The 25,287-nt window shown below is 39.3% G+C and overlaps 3 protein-coding genes across 5 annotated transcripts; 1 reads left to right on the top strand and 2 right to left on the bottom strand.

Annotated features, from left to right (window-relative positions):
- The first annotated feature begins 3,273 nt into the window (after positions 1 to 3,273).
- On the top strand, positions 3,274 to 5,898 carry foxe1 (forkhead box E1). The gene has a single exon (XM_034859397.1). The coding sequence runs from the start codon at positions 3,306 to 3,308 to the stop codon at positions 4,395 to 4,397; it is 1,092 nt and encodes a 363-aa protein (XP_034715288.1). The 5' UTR covers positions 3,274 to 3,305; the 3' UTR covers positions 4,398 to 5,898.
- A 261-nt stretch (positions 5,899 to 6,159) lies between these two features.
- On the bottom strand, positions 6,160 to 18,215 carry spag5 (sperm associated antigen 5). Of its 3 annotated transcripts, XM_034899441.1 has the most exons (26): positions 18,065 to 18,215; positions 17,564 to 17,634; positions 17,352 to 17,474; positions 15,361 to 17,270; positions 14,998 to 15,312; positions 14,698 to 14,890; positions 14,434 to 14,550; positions 14,172 to 14,264; positions 13,937 to 14,071; positions 13,424 to 13,543; positions 13,227 to 13,319; positions 12,563 to 12,697; positions 12,350 to 12,443; positions 12,069 to 12,216; positions 10,964 to 11,014; positions 10,352 to 10,526; positions 9,789 to 9,922; positions 9,380 to 9,548; positions 8,944 to 9,091; positions 8,014 to 8,254; positions 7,404 to 7,536; positions 7,176 to 7,256; positions 6,937 to 7,098; positions 6,731 to 6,805; positions 6,525 to 6,605; positions 6,160 to 6,428 (listed from the first exon to the last, which is right to left on the bottom strand). In XM_034899441.1, the coding sequence occupies exons 2-26, from the start codon at positions 17,600 to 17,602 to the stop codon at positions 6,357 to 6,359; spliced, it is 5,037 nt and encodes a 1,678-aa protein (XP_034755332.1). In that variant the 5' UTR covers positions 17,603 to 17,634; positions 18,065 to 18,215; the 3' UTR covers positions 6,160 to 6,356. The 3 variants fall into 3 exon arrangements, with proteins under 3 accessions (XP_034755332.1, XP_034755315.1, XP_034755324.1); XM_034899424.1 differs by having other exon boundaries at positions 14,998 to 17,270; XM_034899433.1 differs by having other exon boundaries at positions 14,998 to 17,231.
- A 1,527-nt stretch (positions 18,216 to 19,742) lies between these two features.
- Positions 19,743 to 25,234, bottom strand: trmo (tRNA methyltransferase O). Its single transcript, XM_034859303.1, has 6 exons — positions 25,032 to 25,234; positions 24,709 to 24,842; positions 23,296 to 23,470; positions 22,380 to 22,537; positions 21,627 to 22,244; positions 19,743 to 20,448 (listed from the first exon to the last, which is right to left on the bottom strand). Exons 1-6 carry the CDS (start codon positions 25,118 to 25,120, stop codon positions 20,213 to 20,215), a joined length of 1,410 nt encoding a protein of 469 aa, XP_034715194.1. The 5' UTR covers positions 25,121 to 25,234; the 3' UTR covers positions 19,743 to 20,212.
- Positions 25,235 to 25,287: the final 53 nt, after the last annotated feature.

Below are 25,287 nucleotides of genomic sequence, written 5' to 3'. Positions count from 1 at the left end.
CTAAATACATGTCAATTATCAATAGGATCAATAGGATTGTCAATAGATTTTGTTTTTGCTAAACTTCCTAATCAATTCATCAACTAATAATAATAACATGTCAGAATTAATGTATATGTTGAACATGAAGGCAATCCAAGCACTCCAAAATATAGGAAATAATAATAACAACAAACAAAGAAATAATAAAAAGCCTGTATTGTAGAGGCTAAATCCTAAAAAGGCCAACATGTTTTGACCACTGTAGGTGTTCGTCAGGAAAATATGTTGGCTTTAATGATTAAGCCGTTAAAATAAAGGCTTTTTAATATTTCCTTCATTGTTGTTGTTATTCTTTCCTATATTTTGTGAGTGCCTTTCTGTTTAGCACGTTTCTTTCCCCGTTTTCCGAGAGCACAAACACACTTTTAATCTGCGGTTCAATGTGCAGAGTAACCAGTCATCGCTTTTTCCAATAATGCACATATGTTTACATTTAGACCGTAAATTCTCAAAAAGATAATTATATCCACTGTGATATAGCATGTGTATCTGCCTCTCCTTACGTTGACAAATGTGTCAAGTAGCTTTGCATGCCCTATGCACGCAAACAAGTGCACAAAGCGTTCTACAGTATATACACGTACAACCTTATACAAATCCTTGTGCACTCATAGATTACTATTATCCCCAACATTTGTGATATGATGTATGGTACTCAAGCTGTAATAAAAGACTGAGAAAAACAGTTTGTGCACAAAAAGAGAAGTACATGCTGGGTTTAACTGAATACATATCTAAAGAAATAATAGGATGTGAATTAATCACAGACTAAGGTAATATATCTAAACATATTCTAAATGTTAATAACTCTACATCCTCAGCTAAACATAGTGACTTAGTCTAACCCCTGTTTAAGATATCCCATCCTAATCATTACATAATTCTGTAACTGTAATTCTGTAACTGTTCCAAAGAGTCTCAATCATTATGTGGAAATAATCTAATCATAATAAATAATAAATAAAAAAACAATTCTTGTCTTAATGATGTCTGGATCCTTCTGTTTTCCATTAAAAATCCTAGAAGGCATTCATAGTGTAGTAGTTGTTTGAAGATTGTCATAAGGGAGCTTCTCACTTTCTCACCTCCACAAACCTGGCCAATCACAGCGAGAAGTGATTGTGAATGTCAGATGGTTGTATTAGGAAAATAACTTAAATTGTCCGAAGCAGACACACACAATTCAGAAATGAAAACTCCCGCAACAGGGTTTCAGGCGCACCGGGCCAGTGGTTTTGCTAGAGTTAGAGCTGCGTTGGAAGCATGCCTATTTTCTAAATCAAACCATCTGTCATCTCCATCTAGAGTTGGACATTTTGTTTCTCAAAACTGTTGTAAAGCAAATGCATGGACATCACTCTGTAGTCCTCACTTTGCCTCACTAAATAAATCCTTCAGTTACTCAAAGTACTATCCTGAAACCCCACACACGGCAGTTTCCCACCAGTTCACACCCTAAACTAACTGCTACTAAAAAAAAATCTTGTGGCACAATCTTGGAAGGACAAGACATTGTTTTGTTTTTCACAAGTATTATTACAATGTTGAATAGAAACTAACAGGTATGTGGACTCTCATGTTAACCCATTACAAACCCCAGGCCATCATATAATGGTGTTTTTCCATTAATGGTACCTCAACCCGCCTTGACTCGGCTCGACCGTGGTGCCCCGTCCTCCTTTTTCCATTGCAGAACAGTACCGCCTCTGTAATGAGGTAAGAGGGTGCAGGTCCAGCCGAGAGCCACGGGACTAAACCTTTCATCAGGCTGTTTCTCTGAGCAAACCCATGCTCTCTCACAACACTCCTGCTCTGACACATGCCCGCAGTGCTAACCGGGCCTAGTGATGAGCGGTGGGAGTGTGCTGCCATGTTTTCCCCTCTGTTTGTTTAAAAGATTAAGGTTGTGAACCCTAGCCCTGTGGAGTCTCTGGACTTCATACCACCAAAGCAGCTCAGAGTTTCAGCATTGTCTCTGTCACTGCTGCCGGTGAAACTTAATAGTGTTTAAAGTCCCCTTAAAAAGCCAAGCTTTCACAGTTTAGAGTATCCAAGAATGGGTTTGGTGATTTAAAATCGGATCTGTGTGCAGCAATTTCTGACTTTTGTGACACTGACTTTAACACATGCCCAGCACATATCACCACTAATGCCCTAAAGACATTCATCATCATTCTCTTATATTCAGTAAACAATTTTCATGTTGAGAGTTGGTTATTCCTGTCTCTCAAGTTGCGTCCAGGAATTATGACGATGGCCTATATTTTGCATGCTGAAATCACAGACGGCCTTTGTCTGGAAAACATTTACATCTCTTAACACAGCTGGCTTGTCCAACCACTGGCACAAAACAAACAAGGAAGCAAGGTAGAAAAACAACAGGTAGGTTAAGTTACCACTAAATAGGTCTTTTAGTGTTAAACGTCAAAACAACATGGACCATTTTGGACTTTTTAAAGTAAACTGTGGTCGGCTTTAAAGGGAAATTTGAATATCAAGAGGAAACAATGTTTGTTTTGACAGTTCTGGTCTACAAAACTAAAACAGGCCTAGAATAGAATAAATCTGGAACCTGCAAGTAAATACATAAAATGTAATCAAAGGTACACATTGACCACTCTTTGTTTGTTTTATTTTTTAACAACAGTTTACACTTTTTCAAATCTAATTAGAAATTAACAGTCTGATTAGGACACTAGATATTTTTTTCCATTTCAGGACATCAGACATTTATTACAGCTACAATTTTCATAAGTCAAAACTCTTGAAATAGAAAATTCCACCACAAAGTATGCCAACTTTGTTGAATGTGAACAATAGACCCTTACAGCGCTGTGGTATGTCAAGAGCATGTGATGCTTAGGGGGGTGTGGCCCTTCAGGTGCTCTGCAGAGGTAATACACTCTTTAGGTGACTCATTCTTACACACACACCTTAAACACCATGCGTTCTCACAACTTAACTCTTCAGCTTCACCTGACATCAAACTGTGGGAATTAAGCACCGCATTTATTGAAACAGGATCGTATGGAAAAAGCTAACTACTTCAACTGCATTTAAAGAGCTGCTGGATATGGACTTCAAGACAGTGAGTTGTTTGGAACAAATTTGATCTTTCTAGCAGGATTGTGTGCTGGGTTGATCTCTTGTTTTGAGTTCCACTGTCCAGAATTTCCTCAGACACAGGGAACTTAATCTAAAGTTTGAATTTGCAATACGTTTAGAATCTGTCTTTAAGGGACATTTCTGAACTGTTCCTGACAATGCCTGTGGTCAAGGTGGAGAAAGAGTCTCAAGCAAACACCTTGTCTGCCTCCAACCCTCCACTGCAGACAGAGGAGCAGTCCAGAGGTCGGAGAAGGAAGAGACCTCTCCAGCGAGGGAAACCTCCTTACAGCTACATTGCACTCATTTCCATGGCTATTGCCAACTCCCCTGACCGCAAGCTGACTTTGGGGGGCATCTACAAATTCATCACAGAACGCTTCCCCTTCTACAGAGACAATTCAAAGAAATGGCAGAACTCTATCCGCCATAACTTGACTCTTAATGACTGCTTTATCAAGATCCCCCGAGAGCCGGGGCGGCCAGGGAAGGGCAACTACTGGGCCTTAGACCCAAATGCAGAGGACATGTTTGAGAGTGGCAGCTTCCTGCGGCGCAGGAAGAGGTTTAAGCGCTGTGACTTGAGCACTTACACCTCATATGTCCATGAAACACCAGTTTTCTCTCCTGTCCAGATTGCCAGATCTGCCGCATATACCAACTCAGTCTACAACAACATGACAGTCAGTCCGGCCTACGGGCAGCAGCTGCACTCTGCCTATTATCCCTCTTCATCTCCTCCCGGGTTTGGACCTGGGCAGACTCGCATGTTCAGCATCAATAACCTCATAGGACACCAGACTCCAGCAAGCATGTTGGGAGGTCAGGGGCCAGAGGTGATGCAGCAGCCCGGGCGGAGCTTCAGTCCTGAGGGGCTACCAAACGGATCCAGTCCCTGCAGCCTGGGAGCCCAGGCTTTCCAGAGTCAACCATGTGGAGGGGCCGTATCATCACGCTCCTCTACGCATCCCGGGTTCACCTACTCCGGGCCACACGGCCACCCACACCATCATACACATCAGGGCTCGTACGGACAGGGCCACACCCAAGGGTATGCAGCGACCGGGCGCCTCCATTCCTCAGCCCACGGGTCTGTGGAGTCCATGGACCATTACGGAAGGGTCTCCCCAGTGCAGTTGGGCTCTTTCTCCCAGTATAACAGTGCTGCAAGTCCTATCACCAACACTGGGGGTTACCTGAGACATCCAACGTACCCAGGGAATATGGACAGGTTTGTGTCTGCAATCTGAGCTACTGAGAATCTAGATCCGAGCATCCAACTACCTTGTTGCCACAGAATCAGAGACTTGAGATAGCTGACATTTCTGCGCACAAATGTTTTTTCTTTTTTTATGACATTTTTCAAGGACAAAACTGAACAGACTGATTAAAACACGTCTTCTGACACGACTGTGATTTACCACATTAACCCATTTTTCCATATTGGTAATTTACTTTGACTTTCTATAACTTCTTCACAGCATGTGAGTATATGTGTTTGCCAGCTTTGTTTTTCTGTCATGAATTTAATGTGTAAGTTTAATATGTACATTACTGGTGAGTTTAAATGACAGGCTTTGAAATATTAGTATAAATTATTGTGCTTCATGGTCATAGGCTTTGCAATGCGTGGCTTGTATGAAGAATGTCAGCTTTAGTACATTTGCATGTATTTTGTTGCCAAATGAAAATGCATATTAGGTTGCCTTTTTGGAAATAAACAATTATATAGCACTTTGGTTCTTCCAGAATAAACTGTTTAAAGTATTGACGTATTAGAATTCAAGAATTGTGGCAAAATATCACACAAGAATTGTTGTTTTATTATTTCCAAGGGGTTAAACTTAGTTTGCCACATTTTGAATTTATACAAGTCAAATTTGTAATAGTTTTCAACAATAATATATTACAAAAGAACAAGGACAAATAGAATGCAACATTTGCCCACAGGAACAAAAGAAAAATGCCCTCAGACATCTTTTTCTTTTGTGCTTGGGTTCTTTACTGTTTCAGCTCAGCTGGTTTGAAGTGTTGTCTGGAGCCACAGCATTATCAGTCACCATGACCGGCCGCAATTATCATGTGCAGACATCAACACAGCACTTAGACAGACAGACACAGCTAATCTACCACACAGATCCCCTAATCAAGAAAATGAAATGACTTGAAACTTGATATTTCAGCCTATAGAGTTAAGTAGTGCAATGCTTTTATCTCAACATTAGAAACCTCCCTTACAAAAGTCTGCATATCTGACAAGATTAGACTCGTAACGTAACGCTTATTATAGTGAAGACACTTGATTTTCCTATAAGAAAAGCTTCGTTGACAGGTATAACCTTTTTCCCGTAGTATCCGTACTTGAAAGGGTCCTAGTTTTTCTTGAGTGCCACTAAACCTTAAAATCTAGGTGGATTAAATAAGAATAGCAGTAATCAGCAAGTGTCAAATTATAATTTCAAAAAGGACAATGATTTAATTATTTTAAGACCTGCACTCAAAATAGAAGTGACAGGGGTGAAATGCAACAATTTGTTTGATACACCTTGTGTTATGGTAGCCTGTAATGAAAAAGAAATTAAACTATTACTAAATGTTTTGAGGAAGAAAGTTTGATATACATAATATAAAAGATACTGTTTAAGGAAAGCAGGCAGACAGAACACATCTTCTGAATGAAGTTTTGTATTGACCCAACCAAATGTGAGAACCTTAAAAAGGGTTCAGGTAACATTACAACTACTTTACAATTTTTCTTTGAAAAAAAGAAAAAAAGGCTTGAACTAAATACTGGTAAATAAATGCTTAAAATTAAGACACAGAGTGTAAAACTAGACATATAAAAAAAAAAAAAAAAAAAAAAAAAAGTATAATCTGAAAACATTTGTAAAATTTGTTGTCCAGCTTGGGTAGCAACCGTTTTTAGGAAATTGTGTATAAACCAAACAACGTCTATGTGCATAAGGCGGTCACAATTTTAGTCGATAATTGTCATACAAATAATTATGATAAATGATTTGTCTATTTGTTCATTTTATGCCACAGAACAGTCTGGTTTTGTTTGGTTTAGCAACTACACCTTAATCCATGGTGTTCAAAAGACAAAGACAATCCATAAGGTTAAAATTTTATTTAATTCATGCTAAAAATATTAAACACAAGAAAATAACTGACAAATACAATGAATACAGGTGACAAGGACAAACGCATTAGCCAATGTATTCCATAAGCTGTTGCAATTGTTCACAACTCTTTACAACCACAGGCAAAGACAGCAGAGTCTGCAGGGAGAAAAAGAAGACAGTAATTACCTCCAATATCCATACATTCAGTATTTACACTCTTGACAGAAGGCAAAAAAACAAGATGAACCTCACCTCTCTGACTTTATTAATGACTTTGTTTAACATCTGAAGCTCATTCTCACTTTTCTGCTGGTTGGTCTGGTGGATCATTTGCTGTGAGAAGACATAACATCGTGAACCACCACATTACATCCTCAATTACCCCACACTTCTTTTATTACATATAAAGGATGAACGGATGCTTTTATGTCTACTACAGTAATCAAGCCAAAACTTACATGTCTTTTTGCTCTATCAAGGAGTTTAACTCTGGCTTGCTCCCCCTCCTGAAGACACAACTTCAGTCTCTCCACCTACAGATAAACAAATCACAAAGACCTGTTAAAGAACCTCAAATGTTTGCTTCAGTCTACTATAACCTAAAACATATAACTACACTGTATCTGGCAATTTTCACACCAAAAAAAAATAAAAAGGATCATACCTCTCTCAATAACTGAATCTTCTCTTCCATGGAATGTGCCGGATCAGCTGCCTGGCTACCAGCTTGGCATCCAGCTTTCCTCAACTCCTCCCGCAGGAATTGACACTCCACCTTTGACTGCTGGAAAGAACGGCGAAGCTCAACCACCTCCTTCCGCAATTCCTGTGAAAAAATTAAAATTAAAATTACATTTAGCCAACTGTTTGTGTGTGTGTACGTATATAGAGATTGTGTCTTACATTACTGTCGGCCTTGTGTTTAATTAGAGTTTCCTGGGTCTCTTGTATTTCTGCCATCAACTTTGCCACTGTTTTCTCATCCTGTGTAAGGAGAATTTTTTTTTAAAATGATTGTTCTCAGTGCTTCTTCAGGTCAAGATAATTTCCATCAGTGGGCGCTCTTTTGTTACCCATTTTGAATTTTGTTAGGCATCATAGATTAAGTTAACACTGTACAGTAGTTCTGACCTGAGCTTTCTGCTGCAGTGCCTGATTTCCCTTCTCAAACAAGCTGTTCAGACGGCTGAGTTGATGTTTAAGTTCAAACACCTCCGTCTTGTGTCTGTTGTCTGCAGCCTGCTGCTCCATCTGCAGGACAGAGCTGGAAAATGCATTAGAATATGTTGGAAAACAAAGATCACATACACACAACCTTAATTTGAGGAAAAACCTTTTCAGAAAAGCTTGAAAAAAATATGACATTGACATTAAATATGAAGGGAACACTTAGAATCCATCCATCTAGGGATTCTTTACATTAATAATTATTGCCACCTCTTCAGTGTTACAGATCTCAATACCAAACCTGACAAAGGCCCTACATGCTAAAGTGAGCCGACATTAGACTTGGAAACTAACTAAAAATGGTTAATAAGTACAGTACAGTCTTTACATGACACTTATGTGCTTGTATGACTTGTTCCCAACTCAATTAACAAAGATATTGGAGATTTTTTTAATACCATTTCACATTTTATTAACTTAGCATTTATTCATTGAATTTAATAACTAAAATTTGCTTTGCGTTGAACAAAGCATTTTTTATCTCCACACCACATACACATTTTACTGCCCTTACATGGTGTTGTGCAGCTCCTCCAGCTGAGCATCTTTACGCTGTCGCAGCAGTTTCAGGGTGCTGATAAGTTCTGTGACGGTGCTACCCAGGCCAACGAACAGCTCTGCCATGCTGCTTTGATCGTCTTCCTCAGGCCCAAACACTGTACTGAAATTCTTTTTAGGGGTGATGGCAATGCGTGTGAAGGCACTCGTCTCGCTGAACAAAGTTTCACGCAGTGGCTCGGGCGTGTCTGACGGGCCTAAAGAGACAGAGCCTTAACTCATAAGATGACATTGAATCCTTCTCTGAACTGAGTTTGAGGCATGTAATTAGATGTACATGTGCTATTTTTATTACGGTCCATGTAACTAAGATGCCATCTCTGCAAATCAAAAACTGCTTAAAAATTACTCTAAGACGTGTTAATTCAATAAACAAAGGGCACGTTCAGCCATACATTATCCACAGCCCAGCTTATTATCAGAGAGGAAAATGGGATGATGTACGGCATATAATGTAGACAGAACAAGTAAAACAGAGTATTGAAGAAAATGCCATTTACAGCATGACAACACATTGTCACCTCCTAGGTTTTAAAAGAGAAACATTCTTAGTTATTTTGGGAAACTGCCTCTTAACCTTCCTTCATAGCCGAGGTTTACACTCAGCGGCAAGAATACAACCTTAGTTTGGAAAGTAGATCATGGATTGAGGCTGAATGAAACACCTTGACCTATTCAGACTGATCACCAGCATCACTACGTTGGTCTGAAAGTCACTAATTGTGTTCAGAGTCAACAATTGTCTGCTTTATGAGCAAATTAAATCTGACATTCTTGTCTATTAAAAGAACCAAGCCAGCCATTTGATGTACACTGATTAGCTCAATAGCCATTACAATTTTGAAAAATTATCACTTCTAGGGACATGCGGGGTGCGCTACAGTACCTGATCCAGGTGGTGTCTCTGTTGAGGCATCTTCCTCCTTCTCATCAGTTAGTGCAACCATGATGCTATCAACAAAAGAGCTGGAGGGGTGACAATGCTCCACAGTGTGGACTGCATGAGACTCTGCATCCTTCTTGGGTTCGGGTTTCTGAAAAGACATTTGCCTGCATGAAAACATGTTTTTCTCCACAGTGTTGCAGTCCACTTAGGTAATTTCAGTATTACTTGCCTTTTAAAAAAAAAAAAAAAAAAAAAAAAAAAAAAACATGAAAATTTGACACCATACATTAAGCACTTTTACCACGAAAAATACAGTTATAGCCCTTCATGCTATATCAACGTTTTGAATATAAGCATGGGTACATGTAAGGGGACAGGTGGTGAAATCCAACTGCTCTTCTGCTTTAGGTTGTGTCAAGCAGTTCTTTTGAGTTACCTGGTCATTGAGCGCTACATGTATTTCGTTAGTCAGTCCTCGCAGTGTGTGATGCAGCAGTGTAATTTCGGTGACTGCCTGTGCCAGTTTCTCTCCAAGCTCCATCTGGGTTGCACTGACTTTGGACTTTGTAGTTTCCAGCTCCTTGTGCAAACTCCTGTTCTCAAGCCTGCATTATACATAAGACAAATTATAAATTTAGTATACAGACAAAACTTAGATTTCTTTTTAATAAAAAAAAAATTTCTTTCTCTTGATCAAATATACTAAAAGCCATTATTTCCTTTGATTTTGCTACCTTCATTCACACAATGACACACAAAACTGTTTTGTTTATCAAAATTCTGCTTAACAGATATGATACAATAGTAGGGAAAGCAACAAAAGATAATATAGGATCATAACTTACTGAAATTGACCAAGTTCTCCTTTTAGGTCCTCACACTGGATGTTCCTCTCCCGGAGCGCCTGGAGGTTGGCCATCAGCATACGCTCACTTTCAACCACTTGCTCCCTCGCCAACTCATTCTCCATCTGTAAGAACTGACACACAATCAAAAATATTACAAAAGTAAAATACTACGATGACAGCATCGCTCTGTATGAAGTCTTGATTTTTAGGGCAGAAACTAATTGCCATTGATCAAGACAGCAAAAGTGAATTCAAAATATTTCTAAAATGCTTGGAACACAAGCTTGAATTCAATTTTGTGGGCAAAGAAACTCAGCTCAATGTTGGCTTTTAGCACAAGTGTATTATGTCTATAAGGACTGAGTACCAGACTACTAGCAGACTGGTTAAATAAACTTAAATTGTGTAATGCTTCAGTCTTCTCAGACAATAAAAAAGGCAGTAATAAGTGGGTCTAACATCAAACATTTTAGGTCAATTTGTGTAATATATAAATCTCTCTCAAAGTAAACTAGTATACATACATACGTGTGTATACATATGTAAACACAAAAATGTACCTCGTTCATCTCCCGCACACCACCAAGTTGAGTGCAAACTTCCTGGAGTTGCTGGATCTGCAGGTTCTGTGACTGCGAGAGGAACTGCAGCTGACCGAGCTGCTCCTCATTTTGAGCCAGAGCCTGACTTAAGTCAGCAACCCGCTGCTCTGACTGACCCAGGGACGTCTCCAACCTGAACCCAAGCAGTGGATATTAGTTGTACTTTTTTTAGGTGATGTGTGTAGATATTTGATAGAAAGTTTGTTTTGCTCTCACAATAACATATCCCTGTTTTCTGTCATAATTTTAGTAGTTTAAAATACTATACATGTCTCTGTATATACTGCACATGGACAACTGTGTGGGCAGCTTGTAAGCAGCAGAATGTTTCCTACTAACCAAACAGAGGATATGAAAATAGAAAGTGAGTTATCTCCAAACACCATTTTACAAATCTGGTCTATGGATTAATACAGAATTAAATGTAAAATTAACAAAAAAAGTAAAAAGTCTGAAAGTTGAAACTGTTTCAACAAGATACTTTCTTCAAATTATTGTCTTAATTGAATCAATCAAATTCAACCTGAAAGATATTTGGGCAACCTAATGAGTAGATAAGTCACCACTTACTCATTTGCTCTGTCCTTTGCTAGCTGGATTTCCTTCCATGACTGCTTCAACCTGAAACAACAATTTGTTTTAGCTAAGTTACATTTCAGTAAGTACTTTTTGCTTCTTCAAGATGCCCCTCAATAAAAATGTTTAGTAGCATTTCAGTAAATTTCCTTTTATGTTCCCGAGCACATGTATGCCATCTAGGCCTGCACAATTAATCGTTTGTATAAAAGTTTGGGACAGTGCATAAGGAGTGACAGACCGAGGTGGTGGTTTCCCTCTTAAAAAAAAAAAGGAGGACCAGAGGGTGTGTGCCAATTACAGGGGTACAGGATATCAGATCTTTACTCTCGCAAGGATCTTGGAAGGAGCATGGGAGTATGCCCAACCAGTCTACATGCGTTTTGTGGATCTGGAGAAAGCGTATGACCGGGTCCCCCGGGGAGACACTGTGGAAGGTGCTGCGGGAGTATGGGGTGAGGGGGTCTCTTCTCAGGGCCATCCAATCTCTGCTTTCTCCACATAGGAAGTGGGTCCTTACCCCATGTGAAGGAGTTTAAGGCACATCCAGCTGGGAGGAGGCCTTGGTGAAAACCCAGAACTAGCTGGAGAGATTATATCTCCAACCTGGCCTGGGAACGCCTTGGGATCCCCCAGTCAGAGCTGCTGCCCCCGCAACCCAATACCGGATAAAGATGGATGGATATTTTAATTTTAAGATTTAGTGACTTTGATTCTTATTTTAAGATTCAACTGCGTCCCAAAGCTACAACTTTCTTAAGTGAGTTTTAAACATAATGTATAAAATAGGTTTTAAAGTGTTCCTGAGTGCTGCAATGCTCTCCATTTTCATTGAAGCCTCTATATTTACAGGCTTGTGGTGAGGCCTAATGTGCTATAGGTGCTAAAAAAATATCTATTTTTTGGTACTTCCGATTTGTTTTGTTATGGTTCATCTGTGCAACAAATTAAATTTCATGAGAAAACATTGTGGCAGAGAATCTTGATCTCAATTCTAAGCAAAAGAATAAATAAAAATAAAAATTGTGATTGATTTTTTTCCCTGAAATGTGCAGTCCTAATGCCATCAACAAATTAGTGTTGTAGTGGGGGATCATACTTTGTAGTCTCAGCACCAAGGGCCTGCTCCAAGAAGGTGTAGGAAGCCAGGGTGGAGGAAACGGTGGCAGACAGCTCCGTCACCTTCCTCTCCAGCGGACCCCTCTCTTCCTCCCTTTCGGTTAGCTTCTGACGCAGCACACCCATCTCTGAAATTTAAGGAAAAGAAGGAAATGTTAGCAATTTTATAAGCTGATAAAGAAAAGAAAATTATTTTAACTGTTCAACTATTTAAAAAAAACAAAAATAAAAAGGAATGAAATGACCAAAGCAACTTTTTACCTGAGGACAGAATTGTCACCTGCAGATTTAAATCACCAATCTGTTCTCCGGCAGATTGGAGATTCATGTAAGCTTGGTGTAATTCTTCTTTGATCTGTTGAGTACAAGTTTATTTAAAAACAAAAGAATAAAAATTAAAAATAAATAAAAACTCCTCACTTATAAGACTAGTAAAGTGATTCAGTAAGTGTCCCATCATGCCAAACATCCAACCTGCTCTCTCTCCTCGACAGCCTGGTCTCTTGCAGACATATGTTCATCCCTCTCTCTCAAAGCAGCAGCTGCCTTCTCATTCAGCTTCAGAAGCATGGGAGCAGTTTTCTGCATCAGGTCTCTAACTGCGCAGAGCTGTAGAAAGATGACCACGCAAAAGCATCCGTATTATGAGCATTAATGCATTTAAAACAAAGTGGTAAATGCTGTCATAAATCAAAACACCCCTTAACGGAGCAAAATTATGTAACTATTGTGTTATTAAACTGAACAAATGCCAGAGATCAAACTACAATTCAAACAATATGTCCATCTTTTCTTTTGAAGCTGCTGGCACTTTGCTGTACTATTCATGCAGAATCTGAATCTTACCGAGTTACTGTTTACAAAGTAAATAAAGATATTTTTTACTGAATATTTAAAAGGAAAAATGTTAAGGTTTATGCTGACAAAACTGAAACACTCACTGTATTGCAAATGTATGTTCTTGAAATTAAAAAAATAGTTTAGTATTTTTTCATATCATTGAGAATATAATTATCACACGTATACCATAACATATCGTAATATTTTAGGGCCGTATTGCTGAGCCCTAGTGTGATCGTATTGTTACATGTCTACACTGCTTATTTGAGTCTCTTTTAAAAGTATGTATTGTACATACTTCTTTCATCAAACTGGATTGTTCATCCATGGTTGTGGACAAAACGTCAGAAGCAGAATTCAGCATTTCAGTGTATGCCTGGTTTAATGCAACCTGCGTTAGTAGAGAAAAACAATAAGAAATTAAACACATTCTGATTGGTATTATGCTGACTAGGTTAAAAGGTAGAGCCATTTTCTTTTGCCAGTTGTCTGTACCTGTTGTGGGTAAGTCTGGTTTAGGGCAGCTGACAGTTCTTGCTGAGACCCCACAATCCTCTCCAGCGCTGAGATTTCTGTAGCACAGTGTGTCCTCAGCTGTTCCATCGCACTGAAGGCCTGAAAACAGACAACCACACACAAACTTAATGGTCCTGGAATAAAGAAAGTTTTATAAAAAAAAAAAAATTTACTTTGGAAGACAGTTTCAATAGTATTCTTCATAATAATTTATGTACTTGTTAAGCTTTAGGAGGCCTGCGATTTTGTTAAATTTATAGTTGAAATGCCTTAGTTTAGTCCCAACTCAATATCAGCAATTTAAAAAAAAATATTCTCTTATCACAACAAAAGCATGACAAAATATAGTTCTGTTTTATGAAAATTACAATAGAAAAACAAAATCCTCAACCTGCAGTAGTCCCTTTTTTGGTTGGAATAGTCATGGACACAAAACAGACACTGAACTACTCAAGGCACACTAACAATCAAGAGATTTGTCACCGTGCTTACCGCCTCCTTGACTCTGAAGGCCTCCTCCATCTGTATCGTCATGTCATCTCTTTGGTGAAGAGCATCTTTGACCTTCTGCATCATTGTTGTCTGCATTTCCTTTGTTTTCTCAAATAGAGACTTCATCTGATCGTACTAAACCCAAGCAAAATACACAAACTAATTCATATCCCCTGGATAATTACACAGAAGCCAGTTAGAAGATAATTACAGCATGAAAGACATCTTTACATACATGTAAAACAAGGCTTTGATGGTCCTCTCTGACATTATCTCTTAATTGCTTCACGTTAGAGAGAGCAGCATCCGTGTCACAACTCAAAGATGTCTGTTGGGACAAATACACAGCAGTCACTGTTATGAAAGAGCTAAAATCAGGTGTGTCGCTGCATTCTTTTCACATACAATGTTAAATCATTAAAAAGCATGTGCCAGAGCCTATAAAGTGTAGACAACTTTACAACATAAAACATCTTATTTCATTGTTTGTCTCTCACCATAGTGACCCTCATGTCCTGCATACACTGGGTGAGGTTCTGTAAAGAACTACTGTCCATCTCCAAATCACGAACCCTGTTTAGAGCCTCCAAATATAGGTCTCTGTACATTGTGTTCTATATAAAATAAACACAGTGAAAACAGATTATGGATTAACTAAAAGAAAATGAAGACATTGCAATATCAAAAGAGCAACCTGCAAAAGTGCAAACTAATAGCCTCACATCTCCCACTGCCTTAAAGATGTCTGAATGTGTGCTTACCTGACTGAGTTCAGTGTGGTCTGTCTGCACTAGTTTCTCCCTGAGGTCTGAGGGTGCAGGGCCTGCAGAAGAAATTCCATTTGCCCTGGCTGCAGTCAACTGCTGCACAAGAGCCTCAACCATGATCATGCTAGACCTTAACCCTTGCTCCAACTCTTGTCTGGGGAGACCCTCAAGGCCGCACGGAGGTAGACTGGCAGAAACCGTGAAAGGCAGACACAGAAAAAAACAGAAATCTGAATTAACAAAGTCTTTTTCAGAAATCACTGGCAATGTCACTTATCCAGAGGCTACACTTACTTCCACAGGAGGGGGTCAGTTAGAGTGCAGGCATCGACCACAGAGAATTCCCTCTTTCGCTCAAACTGGCCAGATGTATTGACACTATGGTCTAACCATTTAACAGGAGTAGTACCCACACAGACACTGTGGGATTCTGCAGGAGTAGCTGATGCCGATGGGACCATGACAGCAGCAGGACGCAGAGCAGTAGTAGCAGGACCCATCTTTCCTGATGCCAAGAAAAGGAACTCAGCCATCTGCCGAAGCTGCAGCTGAAGGGAGCCATCTGGAATCATAGGCATATCCAGAACCTCCACTTCAATCTGAGGCACTATACATGGCTCTTCAATTGGCTCAGTAACTGGCTCTGGCTGGGACACTGCACAAGGCTTTGCACGCACATCAACGGGTTCAGTGACTGGTTCTGGCTTGCAATCTATTGCTGTGGAGTTTAACAGAGGACGTGGCATGGGGCTCACCAGGTGCTCTCCCAATAACCCAGGTTGGTCAAAATTTGAACAAGGATCAGCCACAAAGCTCGTTCCACCATTGAAAACAGCCTCATCACAAAATTGGTCAAAAGCAGGACCCTTAAAAGCCTTTAATACAGCGAGAGAGGCTCTTCTAACAATCGGACTGAGGATCCCAAACGGCAAACCTGATGCTACTGAGGGACATTCTGACAGCACTTTCAAAACATTAGGGAGGTTTTCTGACCGAGGTTTTTCTGCAGAATCACAAAGAATTGAGCCAATCCCAGATGAACCAAGAGCACAGTCTTTGTCCTCACTGGATTTATGAAATTTACTGCTGATTTGCACTTGAGAGGGGTGTTTCTTATGCACTTCCACAGGTGTATGGCTTCCGTCAGAAGACTCAGATCTATAAAGCATAGGCAATACACTGTCCACAGAATGCATCAAGTCCTTTGAAGTTTCTTGCATTTGACACTTAATAGATTTATCATCCAATGCCTTTAAAGATGTGTTAGTCAGTGAAGATGTACTGATAGTTGGTGGGTCAGTATCAACCACAACTTCATTTTCCACATGACTGTTAGATTTCTCATAGTCATCTTGAATGTGATTCTGTGTAAGGGAAGTAGGTACACTATTGGAATCCAGGGGCTTGCTGATCACAGCCTGGTCGTCAGGCAGAGGGAACATCATCTGAGACAATAGAGTGCCATTTGGTATTTCAACATCCTTTCTGGCACTGATGAAAGAGCTGAATGTATTCTCTGCTTGTCTGCCAGTCTGGCAATCTTGCACCACCAAGCTTGTTGGTTTATCCTCATCCACAACATCAAGACTGAATGGTAATGGTTCCCCCAATGGGTCATTTTCAATATTGTAGTGTGGGAGATCTGAATGCTCATTACTGTTTTGCACATATTGGTCACTAGCAATCATGCCTGGCTCTATACCACAATTGTATGATTCACTGCAGGTTACGGTTTGGTCAGCTGGTAGAGGAACAGCCTCATCTGCAAGTTTAGCGCCACTAAAAATCACACCTCCAGCGCAGTTAAATGATTTGATGGTTGCATCACTCCGTCCAACAGCGGGTTTTTCAGGAGTGTTTGTTGTATCAGAGAAGGAGGTGGTGACACAAACACCATTGTCACTGCTAAAGTAGGGATGATCCGAGTGTTCAACGTGACAAAATTGGCCAGAATCTGAGAGATTTGTTACGTTTACACAGTTTTCTTGTAAAGGTTCACCCAGCTGTTCCTGGGGCAGAGGAATGGTCTCTTCTTGTAGTCTGATGACATCAGGAACTTCCACCTCACCACCATCACAAACAAAGGATTTCCAAGTGACATCTTTCTCTTCAAAGCAGTCATTCTGAATAGCTCTGAAATCTTGTGTGGCGTGTTTATCATCCAAGTCTTCATGAGTTAGTTTAGAGTTTGAAATTTCACAGAGACATGCTGCATTAACGTCAATCAAGGAAGCATCTTTCATCTCAGGATTGTAATAGGGGTGATCAATGTGGTCACTGCATGACTGAACTATTATACTGTCAGAGATGACTGTATCTTCTGTTTCTTGAATGCTTTTCACAGCCTGGTCCATGGGAAAAATAATACTCTCTTCTGCACACACTGACGAGCCTGTAACCTCAACCTCACCACCAGGACAGACGAAGGATTTATACGTTACATCTCCAAGTCCACAAGCTGTTTCTGTACAAGTGGTATCATCAATAGTGGAAGCATTGATTTGAATCACTGAGTCGGATGTAGGAGACTGAAAGGGTTTTTTTGGGTCACATAAAGGAACATCAGCCTGTTGATTAGAATGAACGGTAAGAAAAAGTCACAAAGACATTAAAAACAATAGCAATAGTATAATATAGTATAAACCCACCATTGTCAGTTTCACATCTGCATTGAGAAGTGATTTTGATTTGAACCGTGATGGAGTTGACGGATGCAGCAATTCATTCTGCAGACTTCTCAGAGGGGTACGCTCTACACTTCTGCTTGAAAGCTAACACCAGACGTCAAACAAAGTATTAATAGCGTGTTGTATCATAATTTAACAACAACTCGTGCATAACTGAGCAAAAAAAGTCTTACCAAGCCTCCCACACTGGAACTTGATTTCCTGGAGGACATAACTCCGGCGCGCTGGGACACTTATTTTACAGCTGCAAAGTATGAAAGATTTCTGTATAAAACATGCTTAAATGTTAAACATATTGGTGGACAGATTTCACGTTCACCCGCTAGCAAAGAAGCTAACGTTAACGATTGTTATTGTTAAGTGTCGAGTACAGGCAGTTGCCTTAAGCGCATACGCTAATACAGTGATTTACCAAGTCTAACTTGGGTTTATGATGAAACAATATAACAAAATGTGTTGCTAAGAAAAATGTTAGAAAGGGCGTAGAGCTAGCAAACTTCTAACGTTAGTTAAGGAAAGCGTTACCAAGTCATTAGCTAGCTAACGTAAGTTATCGTTACGTCAACGCTAGCTAGTTGGTTTGCACACACTTTACATACACTTTACATCGGCTGCTAGTGAACATTTAAAATGAACGAGACTATGGCCTGTGAATTTCAGTAAAAGCACATTACCTTCCAACTTGTACCAGCCAACTTTAACGAACGTAGCAAAACGCTACAAGAATTGGATAAACAAACTGCGCCAGGCAGCCATCAACCGCGTTTCATTCAAAACACAAATGTCAGCTCTGCTATTGGATCATTTATATTCTTCGTTGTTGTGTCACGCACTGAGCGGACGTGACGCATACTTCCGCAGACTGCTCCCTGCTGCCGCCAACAGGAAGTTAATAGTAGTGACAAATTCAGTTCCATCACTCTTTTGAGTCGCCTGGTCATTTATTTCGGTTGCCTAATTTATTTACTTATTTGTTAGGTCCCAGTTTCACCCTTCCCTCTCAGTTACATACAAAAAACATTTGTGTTTCCACCAAATATTTAACAAAACATCGGTTACAATATTTTTGTAATTGTTACTCTCAATTTAAAAAAAAAAAACGTAAAGTAAGGCTACTTCAGCTGAACCAATAGACTGTATATTATTAATTAATATACATTATTTTGTAAATTCATTGCCTTAAAAATTATTTTAAGACTGGTTTTGAAGATGTTAATCAATGCATCTAAAAGCTTAACCATGTTTCCTTTGTCCTTTTGCTTTTTTTTTTTAAATAGAGCTTTATTAAGGTTTTACAGATTTACAAGTTATAAATTAGACATATGCCTACAGTAGGCTACATAACATAACAAAAAGGCAAATTACAAACTTGACCAATAAAACAAAAGAGTGCTAATGTGTATAACAAGTTCTGCAAAGGGGACAGGACAACTGCACCGTATTGAGGGGAGGATGGACGGGGCCATGTATCGCGAGATCTTGGCCAACAACCTCCTGCCCTCAGTAAGAGCATTGAAGATGGTTCATGGCTGGGTCTTCATACATGACAATGACCCAAAACACAGCCAGGGCAACTGGCCCAGCCAGTCTCCAGACCTGAACCCAATAGAAAATCTTTGGAGGGAGCTGAAAGTCCATATTCCCCAGCGAGAGCCCCGAAACCTGAAGGATCTGGGTGGTATGGAGGAGTAGGCCAAAATCCCTGCTGCAGGTAGTGCAAACCTGGTCAAGATCTACAGGAAATGTACGATCTCTGGATCTGCAGACAAAGTTTCTGTACCAAATATTAAGTTCTGCTTTTCTGATGTATCAAATACTTATATCATGCAAGAAAATGCAAATTATTTAAAATGGATTTTTGTTTTAGATTCCATCTCTCACATTTGAAGTGAACCTATGACTAAAAATACAGACCTCTCCTGTCCATCCAGTCTGGAAAATACAGCATTAAAAAAATAGACGACACAGACTGGGCAAGACAAGCACATTCATCAGCTGTCGATCTGTGTAACCAAGATAACTCCAGTTATCTGTACCAGGAAATGTACATCTCCTGCCCCTAATAATAACAGATCATTGGAAGGCTAATCTACATGGAATTAAATGTTTTTTTTTACATCTTTTATTTTAAAAATATCTAACCACTATTGACGTTACTTATGGTGGTTTTGGGAAAAGGCTAAGCTAATGGCAACAGTTTATCATCCATGCTTATTTATCTTTTATAAGGTGTAGTAAGAGTTCTAACTTCCTTTTCATTGTCCTTTTACCACCGCCTCTCACTCCCTTCCTCTTTCTGACTCAAAAATACACCACTATAGAGTTATATCAGTAATAAACAAGAAACTTAAGTCCACTCTTTCATGATCATTCAGTTGGTAAAAGGGTCAGTCACCTCATCTAAATTAGGAAAGATATGACGATGATACATTAAAGAAACTTTTAAACCTGTACAGAACCAAAGATTAACGTGTAAACCATTTTTCTAATCATGAAGATGTATGTGAGAAGTGGACACCTTTAAGACTTAATGAGAAGAACTTGAAAATGTATTACATTTGTGCAATAACTCCAATTTCTAATTATTTGTACTGGACCAAGAGAAAGAAATGGACTAAATAAACATCATCTATCATTTCTGCATATTTGTAGATTCCGTTCACGAAAAAAAAAAAAAGCACAAAAAAATTAAAACCTTTCTGTTTCAAAACTCATTTATTTAATCTACTTAGACAAAATGGATGTACCTCACCATCACCTTGGACATTTAACAGGTTCCGTCTTTGTGTTTTTAGCTCTGAAGCTTTCACTGAAAGGATTTCTCACATTGAGGCAATGTGTTGCTCAACAGGTCGGATCTGTAGTACCTCAGCAAAGCCTTGTCCAAACCAGCAGGTTATGTGAGCCGTGTCCAGGGTGAAGAAGAATAGTCTGTCTCTGCAGCGTGTCCTCCTGTAGACAGACCGTGGGTCTGCTGACAGCACCCCTCGGATGGCAGTAGCAGCCTCCTCTGAACTGCGAAGAAACTTGAACCTGGGTCTGTCGCTTTCATAGGGTCCTGTATGACAGAGAAGAGCACTCTCCTGTTATGCTACAAATCATCATTCATCCATCACTGTCAAACATTAATCCCGCGAGCTGTACTGTATGTAGAACCATAGACTGTTTAATAATAATGGACAGCGCATGTGTGACGTCACTCAATGTTTTGTGGAGATCTGCTATCCATGGTCGAGCCTGCCATTACGCCCCGTTTTATCGCCAATTTTAAAATCAACAATACCAGAATTTAAAAAAATTAACATAACTCTGTGTTGCAGAAGACTTAAACTAGCGATTGAGACCATAAATGCATTATTAAAATGTTTACTGAGGTAATAAAGCCAGTGAGAAGTGGGTCCCTTTCTGACAGACTTCAACAGAAACCAATCTCCTTTTTGCAACCGCACGTGTCGCCCTCTGCAGAAAGACTGCTTGATACTCAGCACAGAAATAGTGGTAAAGGCTTTTGTTTTTATTTTTTTATTTTCTTTTTTTTGCCCTGTCACCCTCTGCTGGTACATGTACTGTACAGGCATTTACAGTACATGAGCATGCATTTCACACCCATTTTCAAATTGTTCTGTGTACACTGAAATCATATACTACATACTGTATACACACATAATACACTATGGTAATTGTAAATAGAGAACAATTTAAATATTAGGTGAAAACAAAGACAAAATACATTTTTTTATAAAAGAAAAACTAACTAACTAACTAAAACAGACAGATTAGATACTGCACTTCTGGATATTGCACATTGCTGATATGTAGTGATATACAGCAACTTAAAACTTTAGCGCATAAAGTTTGAGTATTAATAAACATTGGTTACTTTCAAGCCATTGCTGAATGAGTTGCTACTAAACTAACGAAGACTATCAGCTCCGTATGGCTATGTTCAGAAGATTGTGTTGTCCGGTGACTTTCCGGCACAGAAACTTAAGTGAACGCGCCCACAGTTTTGTTGTCATTACTTAGAATTATTTATGGGGGGGACAGAAACTACACACTAGAGCTTTAAAGAGTCAAAATTCCCAGTTTGTTTTTGCAGATTCTGATTCTGAACGGCCGGTTTATATTATCTCTTCCACAACAACGCCCTCCCATGGACAGAAACATGACAGCACCCTTTGTGAGAACAGGCTTATAAAATATCATAGTATAACGCTTACAGTAAGTTTGACGTACCTGACAGATGTGTGGGAAAGAAGTCTGCTAACTCCCTCTCTGCTTGAGGGGTAAAGCGCACCTCCAGACTGCCAACAGGAGGCTCTCTGATCCAGGCAGCAATGGTACTGTAGGCCTCCTCTCCATAGGAAGGATGCTTCATCATTGACTCTGGTGGTTTGGTTTTGGAAGATTCTGAAACTTGATCTTCACTCTCACAACTCAGTAGGCAAAGGTCCCTTTGGGACACGTAGGCTTTGACCTCCTCCAGCACATTGTGTAGGTTTTTGGGGAGGGAAAACTGAGCAGTGACTGACTGAGGTGAATCTGTGACTGGAATATCACGTTCAGAATTGTCTCTTAAGAGGGGACTTTCTATGTTACCATCATTATCATTATCATCATCATCATCTCTTTCACTTTTTAGGTCTGACTGAGCATCAGAGTCTTCATTAAGGTTTAAAATATCTGTTGTCTCATTTACTACCACAGTAGTTGTATGTGGTTGGTCTGTGTTTGAATCATGAGACTCTGAGCCCACCCTTGTGCGGGGCGAGTCGTACTCTGGGATGAAGGGTTTGATGTCCAGGACTGGGGTGCCAGCAATCATGTCAATGTCTGACAGATGTATTGTATCACCTAGAAAAAAAAAGGAGGGAATGCATTTGTTTCTATCAATTCTTTAGAATGGTCATAAGTTTCCATTTAGTTAAATCTGAACAAAACACAAATACACAATTAACAATTAAACACAATTTTGTTCATGACACTCACCTACAATTTTATCAAGTCTAGCTAGAGTTAGGCCCAAGGCATTTGGTCGGTGGGGACTGCGTGTTGAGTACACACCAACTCTCTGACCGTTGAGTCTGGGAGGTTTCACTTTGGCTCTGTAGCTCAAGTGCCCATTTTTATGAAAGAGAAAGATGATCCTGAGGGGAAAAAATAAAATTAAAAATAAATTTAAAAAAACACACGGATAACATGAAATTAACAGTGAATACATTATGTCATGTCATGTAACTGACGCGTCTATCCAAAACGACTTACAATTGCTATATATGTCAGAGGTTGTTAAGTGTTGATTAGTATGTTAAGTGTCTTAGTCAGGGACATATTGGTTGATGTCCCGGGTCTCCCAAAACAAAGGCATGTGTCATATCCATCGCGTCATCACCACCACATACATAAAGTCTGTATTTGTGCAAAGGTGGTTTATGTTATTCACACAGCTTCTCATGCCAGTCCAACATGGCTAAATGAGGTTGTGTTAGACAGGTAAAAGAACAACTCGTTCAAACAAGGAAAGGTCAGCATTAGATTAAAATGTCTCAATGAAACACATAACAAGTTTAAATATACGCTTCGGAGACATCAAATTATAAAATTAAAGGTTTTGGTGTAGACTCTGGACATCAACTGTATTTATAACTGCTGAAGGTTTAAAGGGAAAAAAGGTCTGTAGGCACACCTGAAAAACCCACATTCTGCTATTTGAACCCACAGTGCTTCAATATCACAATATCATAACATTGTCCCTTTTGAGGAATTGTCAGTGGAATGAAAAACATTGCTTAGAATCCAGCAACAACACTTTTACGCTAATATTTTGGGTAATAGCAACCCCAAACCATGGACTGGACAAGATGTACAGCATGCATCTGCAGTACACCAAGTGTAGGAGACCTACCAGACATGGGAGTATTGCTCCAGGCCCACCAGAGCGTGCTCAGGGTTATTGAAAACACTCTGCTGGATGCGTAGTTCAGCCCTTGAGGGGCCACAAATGGTGGGCTGTCTGGGTGTTCCATTCTTCACCGAGAAACAGGAACTGATGTAACCAATTGGGACTGTCTGGATGTTTCCTGTCAGTGGTACACAGATAACAACTTCGTCAGTTCATAACATTTTATAAAATGCGTGACACATATTTGTACACCTTTCTAAAAATTAATTCTCTGCTTGTTGTTTCTCTGCTTGTTGTTTATAACATTGTAACCAGTACATTCATTTTTACTTTGCTCCCCCTTTTATTCTATGGGTTTTTGACTATTTTTATTTAACTACATAGCTTCTTCTCATACATATTATTTATATGCAACTTAGCAAGAATCAACCTCACTCTCAATGTTCTTTATATTTTTGGCAATTTGTACATTTAGAATTTTGCGGACTTTGGATATCTGTTTATTGATATTGACTATTCTTGATATTTTATACCTGCATTCTTTCCTACTTTGTACTGCAACTGCTGCAGTTTTTCAATATCAATTACCCTTGGTACAATTCAGTCCTATATTTTCTTATACAGCATACATGTTTATTTTAGTGCTGCAAGACTAACTGATTTTTGGATTGACATAAAAGGATTTGCTACATTTCTGATTTATATCATTGTAAATGTAATACCTTTGGATTTTGGAAAGTTGGTCAAAGACATTAAGCAATTTAAAGTTGTGGCCAACTTTGTGAATAAATTACTAATCAATTAATTAAACAATATCTAAGAGATCAAAAGGTGCTGTAGGTAGGATTGCAAAAATACAGGATTTTTGCAAATCGCACTACAGGCTGTAGGTGGGGCCAGAGGAGACGGATTATTTTTAAATTACCTGCTTTATGTAGTTCTAATCGAACATAGGGTAAGTTTCAGGCAAAGATAACACCAAAGCACATGTATTTGACTATGTGTACACACACACACACACACACACACACACACACATACATATATATATATATATATATATATATATATTTAAAAAAAGTGATGCAGTGTGTAATAAAATATGCCATGCAGAAGTTCTGGTGTGGAAAAACCTATTACTTTAATACTTTTGACAGTTGTGCTAATGGACATTTTCTCACAGCAGACATTTTGACTATTTCTCATATTAGGAAATGCACAGCCTAAATTGATAACCTTTTACGATGGCTCAATTCCATCAAGTGTACCAGTAAGCTATTTTAGTGAGTCAGCATGCACAATACTAGGGCCTCTCCTAAGTGGAATGCAGCCATCATTAATGGTCTTGAACACACCTGTGCTTTTCCTACTATGACATGGCAACGTGTCTGCCGTGAAAAGGTCAAAGGTAACTACCTTGCTCTAATGAAGACTGTGGCGGTGCTGGTGTCTGGTTCTTGTCAGGTTCACAGAGTCCAACCTTTGCCACAGCAGACTGAATGGATATCATATGTTTGCGATGAGCTCTAACGGCACTGTCCAACATCTGCCTGTTACAAGGAACACAAGAAATGCAATTCAACTTAATGTCTACAAAGACAAAAATAGGGTTGTATATTATTATAATGTCTAAAGAAGATAACACACACACATGTTTGACTGTTACAATTGTTAAAAGTACATTCGTATCTCCAATTGTTCACTAACTTGGCTGACGTTACGCGATATTGGGAACATACCTCAGGTTCTTGACTTCTTTTCTCATCACAGAAATTTGCCGATTCAGTTTATTAATATGCTCGCCGCAGCAGTCACACAGAGAACTCATCTTACTGATATGAAGAATTATGAAAATCAGTTCTGGGGAAAAAAAAGTTAGCTTAAAATTAACAGCAACAACACGTGAGCGTTTCTCTTCTTCTTCTTTAGTTCTGTTGGTGGGCTACAAACCAACGTTAAAGGTTCCGCCCCCTACCGTACCGGAGTGTGTAATAT

This window comes from Etheostoma cragini, chromosome 2 (genome assembly GCF_013103735.1).
Source record: "Etheostoma cragini isolate CJK2018 chromosome 2, CSU_Ecrag_1.0, whole genome shotgun sequence".
NCBI classification, from domain to species: Eukaryota; Metazoa; Chordata; class Actinopteri; order Perciformes; family Percidae; genus Etheostoma; species Etheostoma cragini.
This window is presented reverse-complemented; position numbering and strand designations above follow the sequence as displayed.